Source organism: Natator depressus, chromosome 1, assembly GCF_965152275.1.
Source record: "Natator depressus isolate rNatDep1 chromosome 1, rNatDep2.hap1, whole genome shotgun sequence".
Classification (NCBI taxonomy): domain Eukaryota; kingdom Metazoa; phylum Chordata; order Testudines; family Cheloniidae; genus Natator; species Natator depressus.
This window is the reverse complement of record NC_134234.1, coordinates 160321191-160343623: the sequence shown is the minus strand read 5'-3', so window position 1 is coordinate 160343623 and position 22433 is coordinate 160321191. Positions and strand designations below refer to the sequence as shown.

General features: G+C 40.4%; 1 protein-coding gene across 3 annotated transcripts in view; it reads left to right on the top strand.

Moving 5' to 3' along the window:
• Window positions 1–20787, top strand: part of CHAF1B (chromatin assembly factor 1 subunit B) — a 31467-nt gene extending 10680 nt beyond the window's left edge. For all 3 annotated transcript variants that reach the window (XM_074946523.1, XM_074946543.1, XM_074946533.1), the window contains exons 7-15: window positions 199–295; window positions 2466–2544; window positions 5488–5581; window positions 6493–6562; window positions 6679–6770; window positions 8332–8494; window positions 9656–10084; window positions 18666–18760; window positions 19296–20787. In XM_074946523.1, coding sequence (XP_074802624.1) covers window positions 199–295; window positions 2466–2544; window positions 5488–5581; window positions 6493–6562; window positions 6679–6770; window positions 8332–8494; window positions 9656–10084; window positions 18666–18760; window positions 19296–19417 — 1241 coding nt within the window. In that variant the 3' untranslated portion in view covers window positions 19418–20787. The remainder of the gene's footprint in view (window positions 1–198; window positions 296–2465; window positions 2545–5487; window positions 5582–6492; window positions 6563–6678; window positions 6771–8331; window positions 8495–9655; window positions 10085–18665; window positions 18761–19295) is intronic.
• Window positions 20788–22433: the final 1646 nt, after the last annotated feature.

The following is a 22433-nucleotide window of genomic DNA, read 5'->3' as shown; positions in this document are numbered from 1 at the left end:
TGAGTTTATATCATTAGAAAGCCTTTTCTCCCACTGCCATCATTGTAAGACACTTTACAAGAAAGTTATCTATTTAAGTGTAAAAATATATATGACTTTACATTCTGAAATACTTGGCCTTGTTTTATTTCTGAAATGAAAAGTGTTTTATGAAATAGAAATTGAGTTTTGGAATTTAGAAATTATTTGCATTTTCAGGGCAAAAAGTTTCAATTTTTAATGAGCACAAGAGTTATGTACAAGGAATAACATGGGATCCTGTAGGCCAGTACATTGCAACCCTTAGCTGTGATAGGTGAGTTATTGTTTTAAGTGTTTCCTATTACTATTCTTTGTTGCATGTTAATTAAGTCAAGAAAAGAACTGAATGCTTTTCACTTCACAACTACCAATATCTGGAAATGTGAGTTTTAATTGCTGTTCACATTGGTCCTTCAAAGGGAACTGCAAAAGGTGAAGTGAGAATAGGAGTTAATTCCAAATTTATTTCTGTGTTGAATGCCATCCAAGGCCTTAAAGGGAGCATTCAACAAAGAAATAATTTTAATTAAATTTTTAAACAAATTATCCTCCACTGGGCATTTTTGAATCGCTGAAGATACCAGAAGTTTCATTTTTCTGGGCTGAATGTCCCTCTTTTCATCCCACCCCATATCCCAACCCTCAGCAGCCTGGTTAGTAAGGTCATTTGGCAAACAAATCTGTGTTTAACGCAATTTTTTTTTCATTTTAACTTTGCAGTTCACCTTAAATTGTTTGGGGATACGCATCCTATTTTGATAGACTTCACAACTGGCTAATAAACCTCTGGAAGAGTGATCCCTGATTTGAGATTTCTTTAGTACCAAAGTGTTCTGAATCTCTGTAATGCAGAAAAATGGCATATCAATGTGCTGTCTTCATAGAACATAGAAATTACATGAGCGTTGTTTAGCTAGTGCCTTAGTTTAGTTGATCTTCAGTACCTTTTTATCACCAATTACCCCTTTAATTATATTTATCCCTTTGTCTCTATTGTGTGTTGAAGACAAAAAGATGGATACATGTTAACCTACATCTTTTATTGGTTTTATTCTCTCTATGGGCTGGAGGTGTAAAGTGATGCCCTTTTAATAAATCCCCTCCCCCTTCATCTTCCTCTTTCCTTTTATCTTTCCTCACCCTCTTCCTCTCCTCTAGATTACTAGCCTCGATTCCAGAGGTGTAACAAGTAGTAGCAGGATGAAATTAAGAAACGGAAAACAGTCTGGGTATGTCTGGAAAGACTTCATAATGATGAGGGTTCTATTATAGAGGATACTGATCTCACTTGGAGCAGCTCCTGCAAGTGGCTCAGAGAGAGGACAAGTAGAAAGACCTGATAGTCCTTTTGAATCAACATGGGATAAACATGATCTTGGATGTTTCTCTAAAAAAACTATCAGCTGTGAAATAGTAAAGTGACAATTTAAATTATCTTTAGACTTCAGAGTTCACACCCTGAAAAACATGAATTCTGTTCACACTTCTCCCGTGCAGATTTAAGAAGATAATCTTGCACAGGCCTGCATTCAATTCACATTGTAAGGAAACTGCAACAATAATGGCTAGAAATGATTTATTTTGTCAGTGAAAGTTCATGTTTTGTAGGAACTGATGGGAGTCACCAGGGAAGTCCCAGGAAGTTGATCAGGTCTTTTCCACTTCACTCTGAGCCCTGATTTTTCCTCAGGGGCACATACACACATGTCACAGATAAGCTTCTGTGAATAAATCAACAAAGGTCCATGTTCCCTGCAGCTCTTCTTGTGGCTCTGCAAATACCAGAGGATCGTGTGTCCTTTGCTTGCAATGCTCACAAAGTAGTGCAGAGGTGTGCAGGCTCCATGCTGCTGTCAGAGATGGTGGACAGCAAAGAGAGTCACGCAGGTGCATGGAATTTTTTTAAAAGACATGAAAATTATGGGATAGAGATGGCATGGGAGTGGAGAAAGTTGCATGATGGGAACTTGACCCTACAGTCCTAATCACCCCTGCACAACTCGTTTCTGCCCCATCATGCACTGCCAAAACTTCCCAAAAGTTAGTGTGCTAGACAGTGGCAAGTTGCACATCATGATGCTCCTCACCGCATTGAAACAAGCACTCCTGGTGAATGTGCACAGCGCCGATGCAGGGAGCTCAGCATGCCCACACGCAGGCAATATGCTAACTGTGGTGGCTTTATGCTGACATAACTTGGGGCAGCAAAAAATTGTAGGGTAAAGATGCCCTTAGTGGTTATTTGTTAATGTCCTGTCCTATAATATTTAGTAGTAGTAATCTCCTACCCTTTAGTAGGAAGTCCTTTTGTCACATAACTGTCAAACGGATCCAGAACGTTCTGATTGAAAAGGAAGGTGCTGTAACTCTGTATGAAATAGACAAGGATATTGCTCAATGTGGAAGGTACCTGTTTGTGGGTAACGATATTCTCCATTATGTAGGGTGCTGCGGGTGTACAGTACACAGACTAAGCGTGTAGCATTCAATGTTACCAAGATGCCATCAGGAGCTGAAGGCGAGGTAAACTGTTCTAATACTAACAATGTTGTGAGATAACCCTTGTTATGTTTTTTACAAGGGCTGCTCTCTTTGAAAGTGAAATTTGGAAAAAACTATTCAGTTTTAGAAATAATTTACTTGTACATCAGATATTTTTGCATTTGTCTTTTCGTTTATTGCTATATGAATGTGTGGAATAGAAGATGTTTCCTCCTATTGTTTTCTCTGACTTTAGTTTACTGTGGAAGTGACTATCACAGATAACATTGTCATCTAGTGATTGCCTCTTGCAAGTTCATCTGCTCCTACAATTTAGCAAATTGACAATGCTAATGCCTTTGAGTAAAGTTCAAGGGGTGAGAAGCAAAAAATAGTCTGTACACAGAATTTCTTTTAAATGGAATAATTTCAAAGATATCTGTCAGGCAGCAGCTCTTAAGGTTATTAATAGTTATAATTAGGGCTGTCGATTGATCGCAGTTAGCTCACGCAATTAACTCAAATTAATTGCGATTAAAAAAATTAATCACAGTTTTAATCGCACTGTTAAGCAATAGAATACCAAGTGAAATTTATTAAATATTTTGGATGTTTTTCTGTGTTTTCAAATATATTGATTTCAGTTACAACACAGAACACAGTGTACAGTGCTCACTTTATATTATTGTTTTTGATTAGTATTTGCACTGTAAAAATTATAAACAAAATAAATAGTATTTTTCAATTCACCTCATACACGTACTGTACCGTAATCTCTTTATCGTGAAAGAGTTTAAGTTTACAAATGTAGGTATTTTTTCATAACTGCACTCAAAAACAAAACAATGTAAAACTTCGAGCCTACAAGTCCACTCAGTCCTACTTCTTGTTCAGCCAATTGTGAAGACAAAGAAGTTTGTTTACATTTACTGGGCATAATGCTGCCTGCTTATTATTTACAATGTCACCTGAAAGTGAGAACAAGCATTCACATGGCACTTTTGTAGCCGGCATTACAAGGTATTTATGTGCCAGAGATGCTAAACATTCGTATGCCCCTTCATGCTTCGGCCACAATTCCAGAGGATATGATTCCATGCTGATTGATGCTCGTTTTTAAAAAAAAAAAAAAAAAAAATAAGCGTTCATTAAATTTGTGACTGAACTCTTTGGAGGAGAATTGTATGTCCCCTGTTCTCTTTTACCTGCATTCTGTCATATATTTAATGTTATAACAGTCTAGAATGATGACCCACTGACTGCACTTTCACTTCAGATTTGACAAAACTGAAAGAAGGTACCTATGTGACATTTCTAAAGATAGCTATGGCACTTGACTCAAGGTTTAAAAATCTATGCCTTCCAAATAAGTGCCTTCCAAAATCTGAGAGGGACGAGGTGTGGGGCATGCTTTCAGAAGTCTTAAAAGAGCAACACTCTGATCAGAAACTACAGAACCCGAACCACCAAAAAAGAAAATCAACGTTCTGCTGGTGGCATCTGACTCAGATGATGAAAATGAACATGCATTGGTCTGCATTGCTTTGGATTGTCATTAAGCAGAACCAGTCATCAGCACGGGCGCATGTGGAATGGTGGTTGAAGCATGAAGGGACGTATGAATATTTATGTGCCAAATGCCCTAAATATCTTGTGACGCTGGCTACAACAGTGCCATGGGAATGCCTGTTCTCACTTTCAGGTGACATCATAAACAAGAAGCAGGCAGCATTATCTCCTGCAAATGTAAAACAAACTTGTTTGTCTGAGCGATTGGCTGAACAAGAAGTAGGACTGAGTGGACTTGTGGGTTCTAGAAGTTTTACATTGTTTTATTTTTTGAATGCAGGGTTTTTTTACTTACTTCTACATTTGTAAATTCAACTTTCATGATAGATTGCACTACAGTACTTGCAATTGAAAATTTTTTTTTGTTTTTTTACAGTGCAAATATTTTTAATAAAAAATAAATGTAAACTGAGCACTATACACTGTGTTCTGTATTGTAATTGAAATCAATATATTTGAAAATGTAGAAAACATCCAAAATATTTTAAAATGGTATTCCATTGTTTAACAGCGCGATTAATCGTGATTAATTTTTTTAATCGCTTGACAGCCCTAGTTATATTGCATTAACATTTTTATTACTAATGCAGTAGCTTGCAGTCATCTGGTGGGTGTAATATAATTTTTGAGTGAAAATATATTGGTAAAAAGTTCAAAATCCCAGGAGAGAAGCAGAAGAGGTTTTTTTCCCAAATTAATTCTGAATGATAGTAAAATAACTTTTTGGAGTTGTCTGTAAAAGAATGCATATCTCTTTTCTTTAGGAAGTAGCTTAAGCAGGTTTGGTTATACTGAAAAACAGCTCTAAAATGGATCTGAGGGGGCATTTTTAAATCTCTAGGATTAGAGTTAAAATAAGATTACCTAAGGGACAGGCTCTTAGTTTCAGTTAATGTGTAACTTGACTATTTACTTAAAATAGTAAATAGTCTTCCCATGTCTTTATTTAATTTTTGATTCTCTTTATATTTGAATTTCTTGGATCCATCACATTGCATTTTTTTCTTTCTTAGTATTATTATACCCAAGCAATAGTGCTACTCTGTAAATAAAATGTATCTTCATATGTTTCCCTTACTGGTGACTAATTTAAATAGCTATAATAACATAATAGAGGGAACGGAGAGGAATAGTCAAGTCTAATATGCCTTTGAAGTATGCTAATCAGTATATGAAGAGGGATCCAGGGAGACTACCATTAGCCATAGAGATTTGAAACCACCCAAAATAATAATTTACAAAAACAATTTGGAGGTAGTAAAATCTTAAATTTCTTTAAGACCCACTAAAGACCCATTAATCTGGATCGCATAACCAGCTGATTGTCACACTTTAAGATAAAGGTATTGACTAGAATTAATGGTGTTTTTCAGAGATATTTTAAAAAAAAAAATTTATTCTTTTGAAATGTTACAGGTGAGAAGCTATCGGATGTTTCATGATGACAGCATGAAATCATTCTTCCGCAGGCTTAGTTTTACTCCTGACGGCTCTTTGCTTCTCACTCCAGGTACGTGAAAGGAAGATATACCAGGTGCATGTGGCAGCCCTGGGTGGGCACTTTGCCCTTGTGTCAGGAACATCATGTTTCTCTAACATTTCAAAAAGTGGACATGTTGCAGAATATAGCCACCTGCTACAGCAGCAAGAGGGGTTAACAGTATCTTGTTCTTGTTACATGCTGCTGCTGGTAGCCGCCTGTGGTTCCCTATTTTACAGAGTAGGCTAAATTCAGTGTGTGTATCTGTATAAATTTGCAATCAGTTTGACATTTTATTAACCCACAGCAGGAAACTCAGACCTTCAGTGTAGTGTTAACACTTGCATAAGGCATTCTTTATGAAATTCCTGGTATATCAATAATGTCGCACTGTCAGAATCATAGAATCTCAGGGTTGGAGGGGACCTCAAGAGGTCATCTAGTCCAACCCCCTGCTCAAAGCAGGACCAACCCCCAATTTTTGCCCCAGATCCCTAAATGCCCCCCTCAAGGATTGAACTCTCAACCCTGGGTTTAGCAGGCCAGTGCTCAAACTACTGAGTTATCCCTCCCCCCCAAAAAAGGAGTATTTTCTTTGACTTATTCTGATTCTGCTCCTTTGTGTCCTTCTTCTTAAAAGCATTCTGATCTGTTAATAAGACCAACACTACAAAGCGGGGTCTGTTACCTGCATAGGCATTGATGTTGCAGCCATTTGCAAAAGTGAAGAGAAGCTCATGTTGGAGCAGTATATAAGGAAAACTAAAATAGATTTAAAGTAGTATTTGGGATACATTTTCAAGTTGTGGTCAGATCACAAAAACCTGGCCCTTTGCCCTAAGGCTAATGCTTGGGAAATAAAATGTTTATAGATGTAAGTTTATGTGTTTAGTACCTTTGAATTGATGAGTAATGCTTTGAAACTTTTTTTATTTTCTCAGCTGGCTGTGTTGAATCAGGAGAGAATGTAACCAACACTACATATGTTTTTTCGAGAAAAAATCTTAAAAGGTAGGGTTTAATATACCTAAATTTTCTTTATAAAATATATATATGGGGGTGTGTGTGTGTTTGTGTATATATCCATTTCACATGCCATTTTCTGAAACATTTCTTCTTTCTAATAGGCCCATAGCTCACCTGCCCTGTCCTGGAAAGGCAACTCTAGCTGTTCGGTGCTGTCCGGTCTACTTTGAGTTGAGACCAGCACATAAGAAAGGTACCATAAATCCTTTTGGGGAGCTTCTTTTACAGGAAATCTGCTGGAAGGCAAACCTGACTATGTTGCTGCAGATCATACTATTTTATGTCCCAGCCTTTTAACATTCCTTCAGGATAACTGTTGTACCACATCTGAGAAGCTATTTGCTGATTCTAAGGCCTTAAATTCACTAAGTGCCTTTTGAGTGATTTTTGGTTTAGTGGATAAATGTTCTCACTTGGCCTCTTATGCTGCAGAAACACGGCTTGGTGTTTTCCTACAACTTTTTAAGTCACTGGTGTGAATAAACATAAATAACTTGGCCCAGCATTAAGGAATCACCTAGTAAAATATTTTTTTAGTCCTGATTGCCCACATCACAGAACCACTACAAAATTTGTCACAGTTTGCAACAGTTGGAGATATTTGTTCAGGAGAGCTAAGACTAAAATAGCACTAGTGTTGCTGGTCAAGACTGGGATTCATTGGCCGAGATGTGGTGAGGGGAAATTTGTACACAAACTGCACAATAACTGGCTGTCAGGAAGTGAAAACCTGAGCCTATTGAAGTCAGTGGGGCCGGGATTTTACCCTAGGGTTTTTAAACAAGACTATTCCCATTCTTCCTAAAAGGCACAGATTTCCTCAATTCTAACTGGAGCACAATAAGGCCCTCTCCTTTGATGTGTATAAGTCACAAATGATAGTATCCCTTACAGGATCCTATTACTTAGTGCCGTTTTTTTTCCACCATAACCTTCAGAGATGCTGTTGGAAGAGAACTAGATGGAATTTTGTCAATCTGTCAGTCCTTTATTAAGCAGAGGTGTCGCTGCTGCTTCCACAACACTCTCATGAAAGCGAAAGATCCAGACTAAATTGGATCTTTACAAATGTACAAATTTAGATGCCTAAAATTAAATAAGTGGCTTGATTTTCAAAGGCATCATCATGGAAGTCAGTGGGACCTGTGTGTTCAGCACCGCTGCAAATAAAGGCCAGTTAGTGCTTACCTTTTAGCACCAGCTGCAAAAAATGTTGCTTCGGTGTGTTTGTCCTCTAGCCATGCAAAGAACTAATCCTAGTCCAGAAGATTAGCCAACAGTTGAATTTAAAAATTACAAAAGGAAATGAAATTCAGGGAGAAAATGGATTATATAGCAAGTTGTGTTTTATATAAATTCGGTAAGATTGTGAGTTAAAGTAAATTTTGAGATTTGATTATTCAGACCTTGAGTTAAAGTGCAAAAAAAGCTTCTGAATAGTTTAACTGGAGGATTGTCATTCCCACTTGAATAATTTAAATAAAGCCAAAAAGACCGAACTTTGCCCCAACCATTAACCTTTTAGGCTAAGACTAAATAGGAGAAACTTAAGTCCAAAGAGTAGCTTTTCCAGAAAATTGTATATACTTGAAAATAGTGTTATATAATACAAGTGCCAACTTCTCAGCCAGAATGTTGGTACTGATACACTGCATTGATAAAAACTCTGTTCAAGCATTTAATTAAGTTAGTACAAGCAGTATCATTATAATAGTGTGTGATTTTTCTCAGTGTTGTGTTCTTTGTACTCCTAGATGAAACTTCACAGACGTCAATCCCTGCTCTAATAAATCTGCCCTATCGGTTGGTGTTTGCTGTTGCTTCAGAAGATTCTGTGCTTTTCTATGATACACAGCAGTCCTTTCCCTTTGGTTATGTATCCAACATACATTATCATACTCTGAGTGACATTTCATGGTAGGTAATTGACAGATCCTTTAGATTTGTCATGGTAGAGTGAGTTGTCACTCTTATCTTCTCTGAACCCTGAGGATCCTTCTATTTCTTGCTTTACACATCTATCAATCGGTTGTACTTATATGGTTACCATAGTACCTGAGCGCCTTGCAATCTTGTAATGTATTTTTCCTCATGACACCCCTGTGAGATAAGGCAGTGCTATAATCCACATTTTACAGATGGGGAACTGAGGCACCAAAAAACCAAGTGACTTACCCAAGTTCTCTCTCAGTCTGTGGCTGAGCTGGGAATTGAACCTAGCTCTCTCATGGCCCAGACTGCAGCCCTAATCACTGGACCATCCTTCCTCTCTAGGGTCTGTACCAGATGTTCTCAACCTATTTACCATTGTGGACTGCATATGCCTGTGTTATGTTGGCCACATCCACACAGTATATATACTGCTTGTATGGCCCTGAGGATGTCACATGGGCCGCAGCCGTGTGCTGATTGCGCTGCAAGCGGGCCGCAGGTTGAGAACCACTGGTCCGTACTGTAGTCACTATCCTTACAGCTGAGGACTGGATACGGGGCTTCTTTCAAAACCTGTCAATGATGCTCATGTATGATGATGAAGAGGGGCTGCATGAGAACGTGAACAGAAAATTAAGATTTCTTAATTCACCAGAGGTCACTGTTTGGTGAAGTGAATGGCAAGGGCCTGTTCATGTTGTTGCTGCAGTGCTTTGCCCACTGCCAGCACAAAGGGCAAGAAATGCAGCCAAACCAGTGCTGAACACAGTTTAACTATGATGTAAATTAGGGCAAAGCACATTCAGCACCATGTCAGAAATCATGGTTAAAAGGTGCTGAACTGTATACCTGCAGTTAAATTGTATTCAGTATCACTTTGGCTGCACCCACCTACTGTTAGTAATGGGTTATTCCATACCACAGACAAAGCCAGAGGAACTAAATTAATTGGAAAGGCTGCGCTTCTTGAACTGTTGATTGTTTGAGTTAGATGATGTCTTTCAGGGCATTTCAGGTTTATTTACATTTACACGTTTAGCTGGGGATGGGGCAACTTGTATGATTGACATGGGATATGTTTCTGGGGAGAGTGGTCAGGACTAGCTCAGTTTCTCAGATTTCTTCCCTCTGAAAAAAAATAAACAGGTCCAGCGATGGATCCTTTCTTGCTATTTCTTCCACGGATGGATACTGCTCTTTTGTGACATTTGAGGAGGATGAGCTTGGAGTACCGTTGAAAGAGAAACCGGTGTTGTGTGTCACGACCGCTAGTGCAACAGAGAAGAAAATGAAGAAGAGTCAGTCACAGAAGGTTGTCTCCCCAGTCCCCAGGCCAGTTGATGGAACCCCTCCGAACAGGACCGTGGATCCAAGTAATCTCACACTCCAGCCTAAAACACCAGCAGCAATAATAACCCACAAGGATTCTCCCTCAACACCTTTTGGCATCAAAAATATTCCGGCTTCATCCTCAGACGAGAGGAAAACCATGCAGCCATCCAGCCAAAGTGCTAAAATAAACCAACCCAGGAGGATTACTCTAAATGCTTTACACGGTTGGAGTAAGACGCCAAGGTAAGATTTATATTGCAGTTTCCTGTGATAAATGTGAAGGCTAAAACAAGCTGTTTAGAAGTATCGAGGTTTAAAAGTAATTCTGTAGCTATTTTTCATTACCCTTATGTTCCATTTATACTCCAAGTGAAAAGTCAAAATGACTTAAGTTCCTAAATTTGCACCTTAATTATAGCAGAGTGACAACTCTGTTATGGTTACGGTTAAGACACGTTTTTGTTCAACTCTAAAGTGTTCTAAAAATCTACAAAAAGAAAAGGAGTACTTGTGGCACCTTAGAGACTAACCAGTTTATTTGAGCATAAGCTTTCGTGAGCTACAGCTCTCTGGTTAGTCTCTAAGGTGCCACAAGTACTCCTTTTTGCAAATACAGACTAACACGGCTGCTACTCTGAAACCTAAAATCTACAGTTACTCAGATTGGCTTGAAATTTGGTGTACCTCTTGGGGATGTGGGATTCTGTTAGCAATCCAAATTTGGGGCCATTTAACTAAGGGGTTTCTGACATACAGTCCCTTCTCCCAAACCCTCCCTCCAGCTTTTCTTAAAATTTACAGATTCTGGCAACCTATAATTCTGTAAACCTCAAATACAGATCAAATAGAGGCTCAGCTCATCGCCCAGAATCCCAGACACTGAGGGTTACCCAAGCAGAGCGCAGGGCACCTACCAGGCCTTTGGGGAAAATCAGATGAAAACTTTACTTGAAAAAGATTTTACTTCTGCAGTTAGACATGTGACAATTCACCAATCTATCTGCACGACTAATAGATTGTGCCACACATGCATGGACAGAGGATTTAACAGATTAATAGTAAGGCTACGTTTTAGTCACTGGTATTTTTAGTAAAAGTCATGGACAGGTCACGGGCAATAACCAAAAAGTCACAGCCCCGTGACTTTTACTAAAAATACCTGTGACTAAATCTTACCTGCACAGATGGGCGCGCTCCTGAAGACTGCTGCTGGGGGAAAGGGTGGGCGGGGGAGCAGAGCAGGTGATGCTTCAGTTGGAGGGGGTGTGGTACAGGGTCCCACTGCTGGTCCAGGCAGTGGGTGGCCCACAGCCCTGCTGCTGCTGGTCCCAGACTGCTGCTCCAGGGCAGTGCTGAGGACCGGCTGCCAGAGCAGCAGCCAGTGCAGCTGGCCCTGGGGCTTCCCCAGCTGCTGGGGTGGTCCTGGGGTCAGCCACACTAGTGCTGCAAAATTCACAGAGGTGCAAAATTCGCAGTCTTAGTTATTAGCCTTCAAAGTTTCACACTAGCTGGATAGCTCCAGGGGATAAGCAGTAGTTGTATGAACTTGATCCACCCAGACAATGTCAGTTTGAGTCCCTCACCCTCCTCCCTTGGACAGAAATTTAGAAGAGGTTGGTGGCATATTGCTAAAATCCATCTTAGAGGTTTTATTTATTTTGGGGGGTGAAAAATGCTTGCTGGGGCAGTATGTGTGGGGCAGTGGTGAGACAGGTTAGCGTTGCATTGTGGGGAGGGGGATAAGTGGGGATGGGAGGTAGGGGAGGTGAAAGGTTGGGGGTAGCAGGTGAGGGATCCATGGGGTGAATGGCATGGGATCTAGTGAGAGAATAGGGACAGGGTACCTGTGAGTCCACATTCTCCACTTCTGTATGAGTGCTAGGATCTTGGGGGGGGTCCCTATCCCCCCGTGAGACTGGGTTCTGGCGGGGGGGGCCTACTCCCAGGGTGTCTGAGCCTCACTCCCTGCCCACTCGTGTGTACCTCAAGATCTGAGGGCCTCCTGCCTCTTTAAAGGTATGGAGGCCCCTCTCCCTGCTCCCCCTCATGTGAGCTGGGGTAGGGAGGGTCTTGCCTCCTTGGGGGTGTCTGAGATTTGCTTCCTACCTCCTGTGCATGTGCCCAGAATCTAGGGAATCCCTGCCCATGTTTTAGGGGCTGATCCCCTTCATGTGAACCAGATTCTGGGGAGGGGTCTAAACCATTCTCCTTGTCCCCGCCTCAGGTGAGTTGTGATCTGGGGGTCCCTGTCCCCAGGAGTGTCTGAGCCCTGCTCCCCATGTGTGTACCAGGATCTGGGGACCCCTGCCCATCTATGGGGGTCTGCCTCCCTAATGGGAGCCATGTTCTGGGGCAGGCTTGCCTTACTGAGGCAGTCTGAGCCACTTTCCCTACCCCCTTCTGTGAACCAGGATGTGGGGAGCTCAGAACAGGCATACTCAAAGCACCAAGAACACTGAACACACCTCTGACACTGGGTTGAGGAGCTGAAGATGGGCATGCATGACACACATCAGAAACTCTCCAGCATTGGGAATGGGGGAATGGAAACACCCACTGACATGAATGGACCAGTTCACGTGTCTCAGAGCTGTTGATTCAGGTCATATTCATCTCCTTGAGGTGTTCTAATTCAGGTGAGACCATCACAGTGGGATAAATGGGCCACTTTATACCTCTCTCAGCCTCCTATGCTACAGGTCGATCTGTAGATGCTACACCTACTGAGAATACGTGGGGTGGGAGCCATGAGGGAAAACCCAGACTGACCAAACAGTACACAGAATACAGCTCCTTTTCAGAAAGTTATGGTGGCTCTCAAAAGAACCTGGTGGTCCTCTGGTCATCCATAGGGGGAAGATTGGATTCCAAGACCAGGTCCAGTTGCAAACCTGGGTACACTGGCACATGAACATATCAGAAACATCCCCCACTCACCTTGCATATGGTGTGTGGGGGGGGGGAAGCCTGGACAAAATGGGGTGGGGGGGCCAGCTGGGAGGGCAACCAGAGAGGAAGGGACAGGGCTGGTTAGTGGGGCTGAGTGGTGGGGGGAGAAGGGTATAGGGCCAGGATTGGTAGTCCACTTGGCCTGCATGCTATGTACAACTGCAACTTTCTGTTTAAAAAAATAACCTAGGAAATTAAATAGCAAAAAAACCTTCGTTAATGAAGAGTTAAGGTTTCTCAGTGCCAGCTCATGTCCTTCCAGAGCTTTGAGTTCAGAAAAACTCAAACTGCAGAAAACCAGGAAATACAGAATTACGGTACACTGGTGCCCCCAGACATCCATAATGCACATAGTAACACTCTGACTTTTCACTGCACAGGAAAGAAGCTACCTGCCCTGCACTCAAACACTTCAGCCTGCTCTCCTAACACCACCACATTTGTGAAATTTAACAACCACTGCACACTTACTCAAAGGATAGCATTTGCACTTATGTTTTCCCTTACCCAGCAGTAAACTCATGGTCTGCTCTCATATCTCACTTCACTACTGACAAGTCTTATGGCAAGACCTGCTCGCTGCCCTCCCACCCCCCAATGCCTTGCTACTGAGAAAACCTATGCAGTTTTGCAATAAAATAATGCAGACTAGCTCCGCAGGGTACACGTGCTCCCCTTTCCTTTACTTGTACATATGTGGTGGGTGCAAACCTTGATTTCTTCATATCACAAGCACAGCTCTCTGTGACACTCCTCAAACTAATCCCCATCTCCTCAGCTCACAAACACACCTCTACCAACCTGCACCACCTACTGCCTCCACCATTCAATACAGCTACATCTCGCACGCTGAATGCAGCTGCAGTGCATGCGGATTATTTCCAGTGGCTATTCTAGCTCCAGCGGGGCTGAGTCAAGGTTACATGGGCGTTTGTTAACTCTGTATTTCTTGGTTTTCTGAAGTTTGAGTTTTGCTGAACTCAACATCCTGGAAGGACACAAGCTATTACTGGGCAACCTTAACTCTGCGTTAAATTTTTTTTTTTTTTTTGCCATTTAATATATTTTTATCCAAACACTGAACTTGCGTGTTGTTCTTTGGTGCTTGTGGATGCAACTGGTTCTATCTCTGACCCAATTCCCACAATCAAAGACAGAATCTTCAGTGGTATACACGGGTACTTCAGTGAGTGTCTTATTTCAAGTTATCAAATAGCAGGCAAGCGGAAATGTAGTCACAGAATAACTGCATGAGTTTGCAGTCAGGGGCTTCACATTCTTTTGGTTTATTTACATGTGCCACTTTGATGTGCTGCTGTTGGTGAGATTTTCTAAAATTAAGTTGGAAATGTTATTAGAACATTAAAATGAAAATATCCACTGTCCCTTTTTGTGACAATAATGTAGACTGTAGTGACAGTAATGTAGACTGTGGTGGATGTTGAGCCTTTATGTAATAATCTAAGAATACAGATATGTAATAGCTTTATGAATGCTGCATGTGATCTCAGTGAGGCAGTTGGCAAAGTTAATGTATATTATGTAGGATTTTTGGACTTACGGTTGTGAATATATTGATCTAACTTAATAGAGGGCTGCTGGAAAAACAATCAGGAAAGCAATACAGTGGCTCTAGATAAGCAGCCTTCCAGCAAACACATGGGGGGTAATTAGAGGACAATGGCCTACTTCCAGGCTCCAGCTCAAAGATACACAGCTGTTTTGCTAGTCCTGTGAGCTAACAGGTCAAAGGGTTGTACATAGTTAACAAGTGACTTAGTCTCTGGAAAGGGGGTGATCAAAAAGACTGAGCAGCTTTTAAAGGACACTCCCTGAAGAAGAGGGGTGTGAACTGTGTTATTAAGGAAACAGATATGCCACCCAGGGTTTAGTGGTCTTGGAGGTGTCTACAGGAATCTTAGACTTGCCAGGATCACCATGGGGAAGATGGATAGACTCCTGGTAAGTTAGATATGAATATAGTCACTCAGTTTATAGTTTTAAGACTTTTACTCTGAAATACTTTTGTTTTAAATAAATACTTTGCTTTGAGAAAGTTGTGTGGTCACTGTTTTAACCACTGGCCACTGTTCCTGAAGGTAACAGAACTAAAGAAACTGAACGTAAATCAGGCCTGCTGAGGTAATCACAGTTGGCACCTGGGGACTACAGCGTAAGGCCCTGTCTGAGAGTGGGAGAACTGTGTGATTCCACCCCTAAAGAGGTGATGGTGAGAAGCCTGAGACCTGAGAAGGAATGCATTCCAAAAAGACCAGGTGGGCTTTGAGGTGTAGTTAGTCCAATAAATTACTCCGATAACTGTGTCCAAGACCAGGCAAGCTTGTTTTATGTTCTGCTCTTCCTGCATGTACACACAAGGATGTAAACATGCTCAGTCAAGCTTAAGGAGAAATTGTATGAATCGTAGTTTAAAGAATTTGATGGCTTAACATTTTAGGCTTTACTTGGGATTATTCTCCAAATTGAAGATATACAAAAACTAAAAGCATATTTTCCATAAAAGGGAGATTTTCAAAGGCACAAACCCCCAGCTCCAGTTGGGCTCTTTCCTCCAACTTCTGTCGTTAAAAATCTCCCCATAAAACTTTATATACTGGGTTAATCGATAAGCGGAGCTCAAGTGATTTCAAATAATTATCCCATAAATACCATTTAAAACTGGGAGGGATCCTTCAGGAGTCAGTCCTTGGTCCAGTACATTCAATATTTTCATTAATGACTTGGATAATGGAGTGGAGAGTATGCTTTAAAAATTTGCAGATGACACCAAGCTGAGAGGGGTTGCAAGCACTTTGGAGGATGGAATTAGAACTCAAAGCGACCTTGACAAACTGGAGAATTTGTCTGAATTCAACACGATAAAATTCAGTAAAGACAAGTTCAAGTACTGCATGTAGGAAGGAAAAATCAAATGCATAACTAAAAATGGGAAATGACTTGGTAGGCAACAGTGCTGCTGAAAAGGATCTGGGGGGTTATAGTGGATCATAAATTGCATGAGAGTCAACAATGTGATGCAATTGAGAAAGTGGCTAATAGTATTCTTGGGTATACTAACAGGAGCGTCAGATGTAAGACACAGGAGGTAATTGTCCCACTCTGCTTGTACTGGTGAGGGCTCAGCTGATGTACTGTGTCCAGTACTGGGTGCCACACTTTAGGAAAGACGTGGACAAATAGGAAAGAATCCAGAGGAGAGCAACACAAATAAGAGGTTCACAAAACATGACCTATGAGAAAAGGTTTAAAAAAACTGGTCATGTTTAGTCTTGAGAAAAGACTAGGAGAGAACCTGGTAAGTCTTCAAGTATGGAAGGGCTGTTAAACTGGCTGGTGATTAATTGTTCTTCATATCCACTGAAGGTAGGACAAGTTGTAAGGGGCTTAATTTGCAGCAAGGGAGATTTAGGTTAGATATTAGGATAGTTGAGTTCTGGAACAGGTTTCCAAGGGAGGTTGTGGAATCCCCATCACAGAAGGTTTTTAAGAGCAGCATGGACAAACACCTGTTAAGCATGGTCTAGGTATATTTGCTGCCTCAGTGCAGGGGACTGGACTTGATGACCTCTCGAGATCCTTTCCAACCTTACATATCTGTGACTTTGTGCCATAACATAGAGACAGCTGTCTGCAAAAATAAAAAGAAAACATTGAAGTGTTTAGTTACCTTGTTTGTCACACTCTGCCCCATTTTTTATACTTAATTTTTAAATGGCATGTCTGGTAAATTTAACAGAAGAAAAGCAGAAGCAATAAGTTGCTGGGGAAGTGTAATTTTTTTAAACAGTGCTTGTCAACAAACATCTGCGAAGAAAGGGTAATCCAGCAGAAAATTGGCATTTCCCCCAGAAGATGCAAAGTCAGAACTGTCCAGTGGAGGTATAGATAAGAGATTCAACTACAGTTAAAGGACTTGCCCGTACAGTGGAAGGACTTTCTTAAGAGGCAGAGTAGAAACCTGGTTTTTGCGGCCAATTTTAATTTTAAAAATGTCTTTCATATATATAACATGTTTTTGAAGTCAAGAATCAAGTACTGTGTTGCTCTATATCCACATACTCATTCAAGGAAAGTGTATCTAAAAATTAAAACATTTCTGTCTTTAAGAGTTAAATTTTCTGTTCAGAATATCCCATACCAAAGGTAGCCAGGGAAAGTGTGTGTGTGTGTGTGTAAAGCCCATCTATACCACTGTAGTTAATTGAAGCAGTAATTAAATAAGTATAACAAGAAGTCCAGTGGCACCTTAAAGACAACAGATTTATTTGGGCATAAACTTTTGTGGGTAAAAAACCCACTTCTTCAGATGCATGGAGTGAAAATTACAGATGCAGGCATTATTATACTGACACATGAAGAGAAGGGAGTTACCTCACAAGTGGAGAACCAGTGTTGACGGAGCCAATTGATCAGGGTGGATGTAGTCCACTCCCAATAATTGATGAGGAGGTGTCAATTCCAGGAGAGGGAAAGTTGCTTTTGTAGTGAGCCAGCCAGTCCCTATTCAAGCCCAAATGAATTTTAGTTCTGCAGTTTCTCTTTGAAGTCTGTTTCTGAGGTTTTTTGGTTCAAGTATGGCTACTTTTAAATCTGTTATAGAATGTCCAGGAAGATTGAAGTGTTCTCCTACTGCCTTTTGTATGTTACCTTTCCTGATGTCCGATTTGTGTCCATTTATTCTTTTACGAAGAGACTGTCCGGTTTGGCCAATGTACATGGCCGAGGGGCATTGCTGGCACATGATGGCATATATCACATTAGTAGATGTGCAGGTGAATGAGTCCCTGATGGTGTGGCTGATGTGGTTGGGTCCTCTGATGGTGTCGCCAGAGTAGATATGGGGAGAGAGTAGGCAACGAGGTTTGTTACAGGGATTGGTTCCTGGGTTAGTGTTTCTGTGGTGTGGTGTGTAGTGGCTGGTGAGTATTTGTTTCAGGTTGAGGGGCTGTCTGTAAGTGAAGACTGGCCTGTATCCCAAAGTCTGTGAGATTGGGGGATCATTTTCCAGGATAGGTTGTACATCGTTGATGATGTGCTAGAGAGGTTATAGCTGGGGGCTGTATGTGATGGCCAGTGTGTTCAGTTATTTTCCTTGTTGGGCCTGTCCTGGGTACCCATCTCGCTCTGTCAATCTATTTCCTCGCTTTCCCAGGTGGGTATTGTAGTTTTAAGAATGCTTGATAAAGATCTTGAAGGTGTTTGTCTCTGAGGGATTGGAGCAAATTCAGTTGTGTCTTAGGGATTGACTGTAGACCATGGATCGTGTGATGTGTCCTGGATGGAAGCTGGAGGCATGTAGGTAAGTGTAGCGGTCAGTAGATTTCTAGTATAGGGTGGTGTTTATGTGACCATCACTTATTTGAACAGTAGTGTCCAGGAAGTCTCTTGTGTGGACTAGTCCAGGCTGAGGTTCATGGTGGGGTGGAAATTGTTGAAATCCAGGTGGAATTCCTCAAGAGTCTCCTTCCCATGGGTCCATAAAATGAGGATGTCATCAGTGTAGCTCAAGTAGAGGAGGGGCGCTAGGGGACAAGAGCTGAGGAAGCGTTGTTCTAAGTCAGCCATAAAAATGTTGGCATACTGTGGGGCCATGCGGGTACCCATAGCAGTGCCGCTGACTTGAAGGTAAAAGTTGTCCCCAAGTCTGAAATGGTTGTGGGTGAGGACAAAACCACAAAGCTCATCCACCAGGTGTACTGTGGCCTGATCAGGGATACTGATCTTGACAGCTTGTAGTCCATCCTCATGTGGAATATATTTATAAATAATTATACTATACAGTACCTTTCAAAGAAGAATTTGTGGAAGTGAGGTATTAAAAGCAGTTGAATTGTATCTCTGTTTTATTTTTAAGGAGAATAAACTTGATTCCTCTGAAGACAGACACGTCGAACTCAACACACACAAATCTAGTGTCCACACCTTCCTCCTCAGAAGCAATTCAACATGGTAAGCCACTTTCTGGTCATAATATATAAGATTCGCTGCTCAGCCATTTCATTCCAAATTACATTATTATGGATCTTTGACTAGTTTGGTAAATATGAAAGTTTTAGTTCAAACATGAATACAGAGGGATTAATGACAAATTCAGAAACTTGTGTCTCCAACTCAGTTTTGGAAGCTGCTGCTTGATGTTATTTTGGACAATATAAAGTGAGTTATTGTTCTCAGTCCAGTTGCTAGTGGACAGATGTCCACATTAGTCATCAGCAACACAGTTGATGTTAGTTAGAATCTTGGCTGTCAGTCTCAACACCCAGGCATTGAGTTATTCACCTCCACTTCAGACTGGTGGGTTTTACGAGCCAGTTTTCACTGCTGCTCCTGCACGATGCCTGTACAGTGGATAAAGGACTTTGGTATACACGGCTGTCAACTCAGCATCTTTCATGCATGCTAAATTAACTTTTAATTTTTTTAAATGAAAAATAATAAACAAGAAATCAAACTAAGTGAATTTCGTTATTTTCCAATATTTCAGAGATACCTTCTCCCTCTGATGATCCTGTGCACAATCCCCCAGCATCTAAACGTCCCAGAATTGATGAAACTCCTGTCTCTGTATCTCCTGAAGACCAAACCAGCTGTAGTTCAAACAACTGAAGACCAAAATTTCAATAAACTCACTGTCTGGGGGCAATGCAACTAGACCAGAAAGTAAATTCCCTTTCTGCAAGTGATAGAGAGCCTCAACAGCTAAATAGAGTATTAAGGGGGTTTAACATAAGGTGTTGTGAAGGAGGGTATCTGCAGCAGAAAAGACTGATTTTTCTGCAAAAATCCTGTTTTGGGGAAGTGAAAATAGTTGGAACTTAACTCTGCTTGTATCGGCCCTTGAACACTGCTTTCTAAACCAAGTAGTGTCAACTGCATGATAAAGCATAGTGTTTGTAGGCAATATTGGTATAGAAATGTCTTGACAACCTAAGAGTCTCCTTCATAATCATCTCATTGATATTTTTAAAGTATTAAGTCTTCCAGCAAGTCTATGTCTTGCAAAAGAGTGGGATTTTTAAGGATTTGTCTGTCTTCATAGTGTTTTAATGTGGCTAACAACTGTTTAACTGAGGCAATTGACTTCTACATTGCACAGTTAAGTTTATCAGTTCACAAGATAATTATGCACTCTGACTTTCATTCCATTTGGATGTTTAATGTTTATGTGCTCCACACTTGAAAATGCAGTGCAATATCAGTGGTATAATTGAAATAAAAGTCACAAACTCATAACTGCAAGGAAGTGAAAAATATTTTTGTTTAAATGTTATGGGCATTCAACAATAGAAACAGATTCGTCTGTTCATTCTCTATATAAAAAAATTGCAGGCATGAGGTTTTCTGGGGACAGCAAAGGATTGCGATATATATGTTGAAATTACTGGTTTCCGTGTTTTTCCATAGTCCAAAACGTGCTCCCTTAGCAAAAAATAAATGCATAAAACCAATGTATGTTAAGGTTTTAATTTGTTTGTTTTTGCACTTAGTGCTCTTTGTGTACCTAACATGAGACCTTAGGTTTGGAAACAGAGAAATCAAAATGGAACTATTGTGAAACCTGCTGCACTTCAGAATGTTCAGCCCTGGTGGTGAAGGTTGGAGAAGGTGCAAGGGAGTACTTTGTAACATGCCTTCCCTGTTTAAAAGAAAATGTAAGATAATGGTTAAATAAGTGAAGGACCCTTTTAATTGACTTAAACTGCCACTTAAAACCCTTTTTCAGGTAATCTCTTCTGGTTAAGCCTCTGCTTCCAACATTTGAAGTGTTAATGTACATAGTTGAAAAAAAAAGTTCCAAATTCATATTAAAGCTTTTTTTTACCTATACTGTTCCCTGGTTTTGGTTGTTTCACTATAAAATTGTTTTTAAAATATGTAATTTACTTATTGCTTGTTTCATGACTGTATGAGAAACAACTAATTCAGAAAGAGGCAAATTAAAGTGAAAGTTCTTCAGAAATGGGTTGAATAAAATAGTGTTCGTATGGAAGAAATGTTACTTAATAAATTCTTGTCAGTGAGACAGTGTTAAGCAGATGCTAAAGTACTTTGCTGAATCAGGGTCTATTGAACATTTCTGTTGAAGTTTGATATATAAAAACGGGGGGGAAACATCTTACTTGCATTTCTGCTCAAAATCTTTGAGAAGAGGATGGGACTGAGCTTATTAGATTTATCCAAATCTTAAGCATCCTAAAATAAGAAATGGAAAGAAGATACTACCAAACTAGGTCAGATGTTCACACAGTCGATTAAAAATATTTTTAAAGATCCCTACCAATGGTGACTGATAGACATTTACATCTAAAGTCCTCTTTGCTATTTATGTTTTGGTTTTTTTTGCTCAGTTTGGGCCATGAAAACACTAGTCATCTCCACTTTCTGGTTTCCGTATACAGTGACCAATATAGTGCTGCAATATTTGGGTTGTGTGCTCTGCAAGGGACAGTTTAAATTCAAACCCTTATAAACATTAATTGAAATATTTTTCTGCAGTTTTATAAAACCTGATTTTAAACAAAGTAGGCTACCCTCTACACTGAGGACTGGTAAGTAGTAATGGGTAATACTATTCTCTTCATCTTCATTTTTGCTGTGGTTTAAAAGAGATGTGTGCTCAAAAACCATTGCACTTAAAACCATATAAGCCAGATATGGAAAAGAGTTACTGGTTGTAGATTAGCCAGCCATCTCATTGTTAATGCTTTCTCCAGTCTAATCATAAGTGTCGCAAGAAATAGGGCTTCTGCCACTTCCCTTTGAAAACTATTCCACATCCTGATTGGAAGCTTTTCCTGGTGTTTGTTCTACATTTACTGTTTTTATAATTTCATCTCATTATTCCTAGTAGTTCCCTCTTGCCACAATAATTCCTTTGTTTTCTTGTTTACTGCCCTTAGTTACTGGTAGATTGTTGTCTCCCCTCTCTTCCTCTTTGCTCAGCAAAGTCATACGTATTTAGCTCTTTTAATCTTTTTTCTCATAAAACCAGGTCCCACATCATTTTTATTGCTCATCTCTGAACAGCAATAATAATACATTCAAATAAGTACCATCCCTTTTTATTTTTCGACACAGTACTATATTACTATGATTTCTTTTCACATTTAGATACCTCCCACATCTGTTTTACAGAAGTAAATTGTTGGTAAGTTCATTAGCCAGTTCTTTCCATTCCTAATTATGTATATCAACTGGACTAGCTGATTCATATATTTCATATTTAAGTAATTCCTTATTGGCAGTCTGTCAGTACATCATAGAATCATAGAATATCAGGGTTGGAAGGGACCTCAGGAGGTCATCTAGTCTAACCCCCTGCTCAAAGCAGGACCAATCCCCAATTTTTGCCCCAGATCCCTAAATGGCCCCCTCAAGGATTGAACTCACAACCCTGAGTTTAGCAGGCCAATGCTCAAACCACTGAGCTATCCCTCCCCCCCAAGACCTTTTACAAGGTCTTCCATATGTCCAAGTCATCCATTCACCTTACTGGTTGATTACCAGTTTAATCTTTGTGTTGAACAAGATGATGGATTTTTTCCACTAGGCTGCGGAATACCATTCAGTTGTGGATAATATAATAACAGTGTGAAGAATAACTTGTCCAGAAACCCAGGCA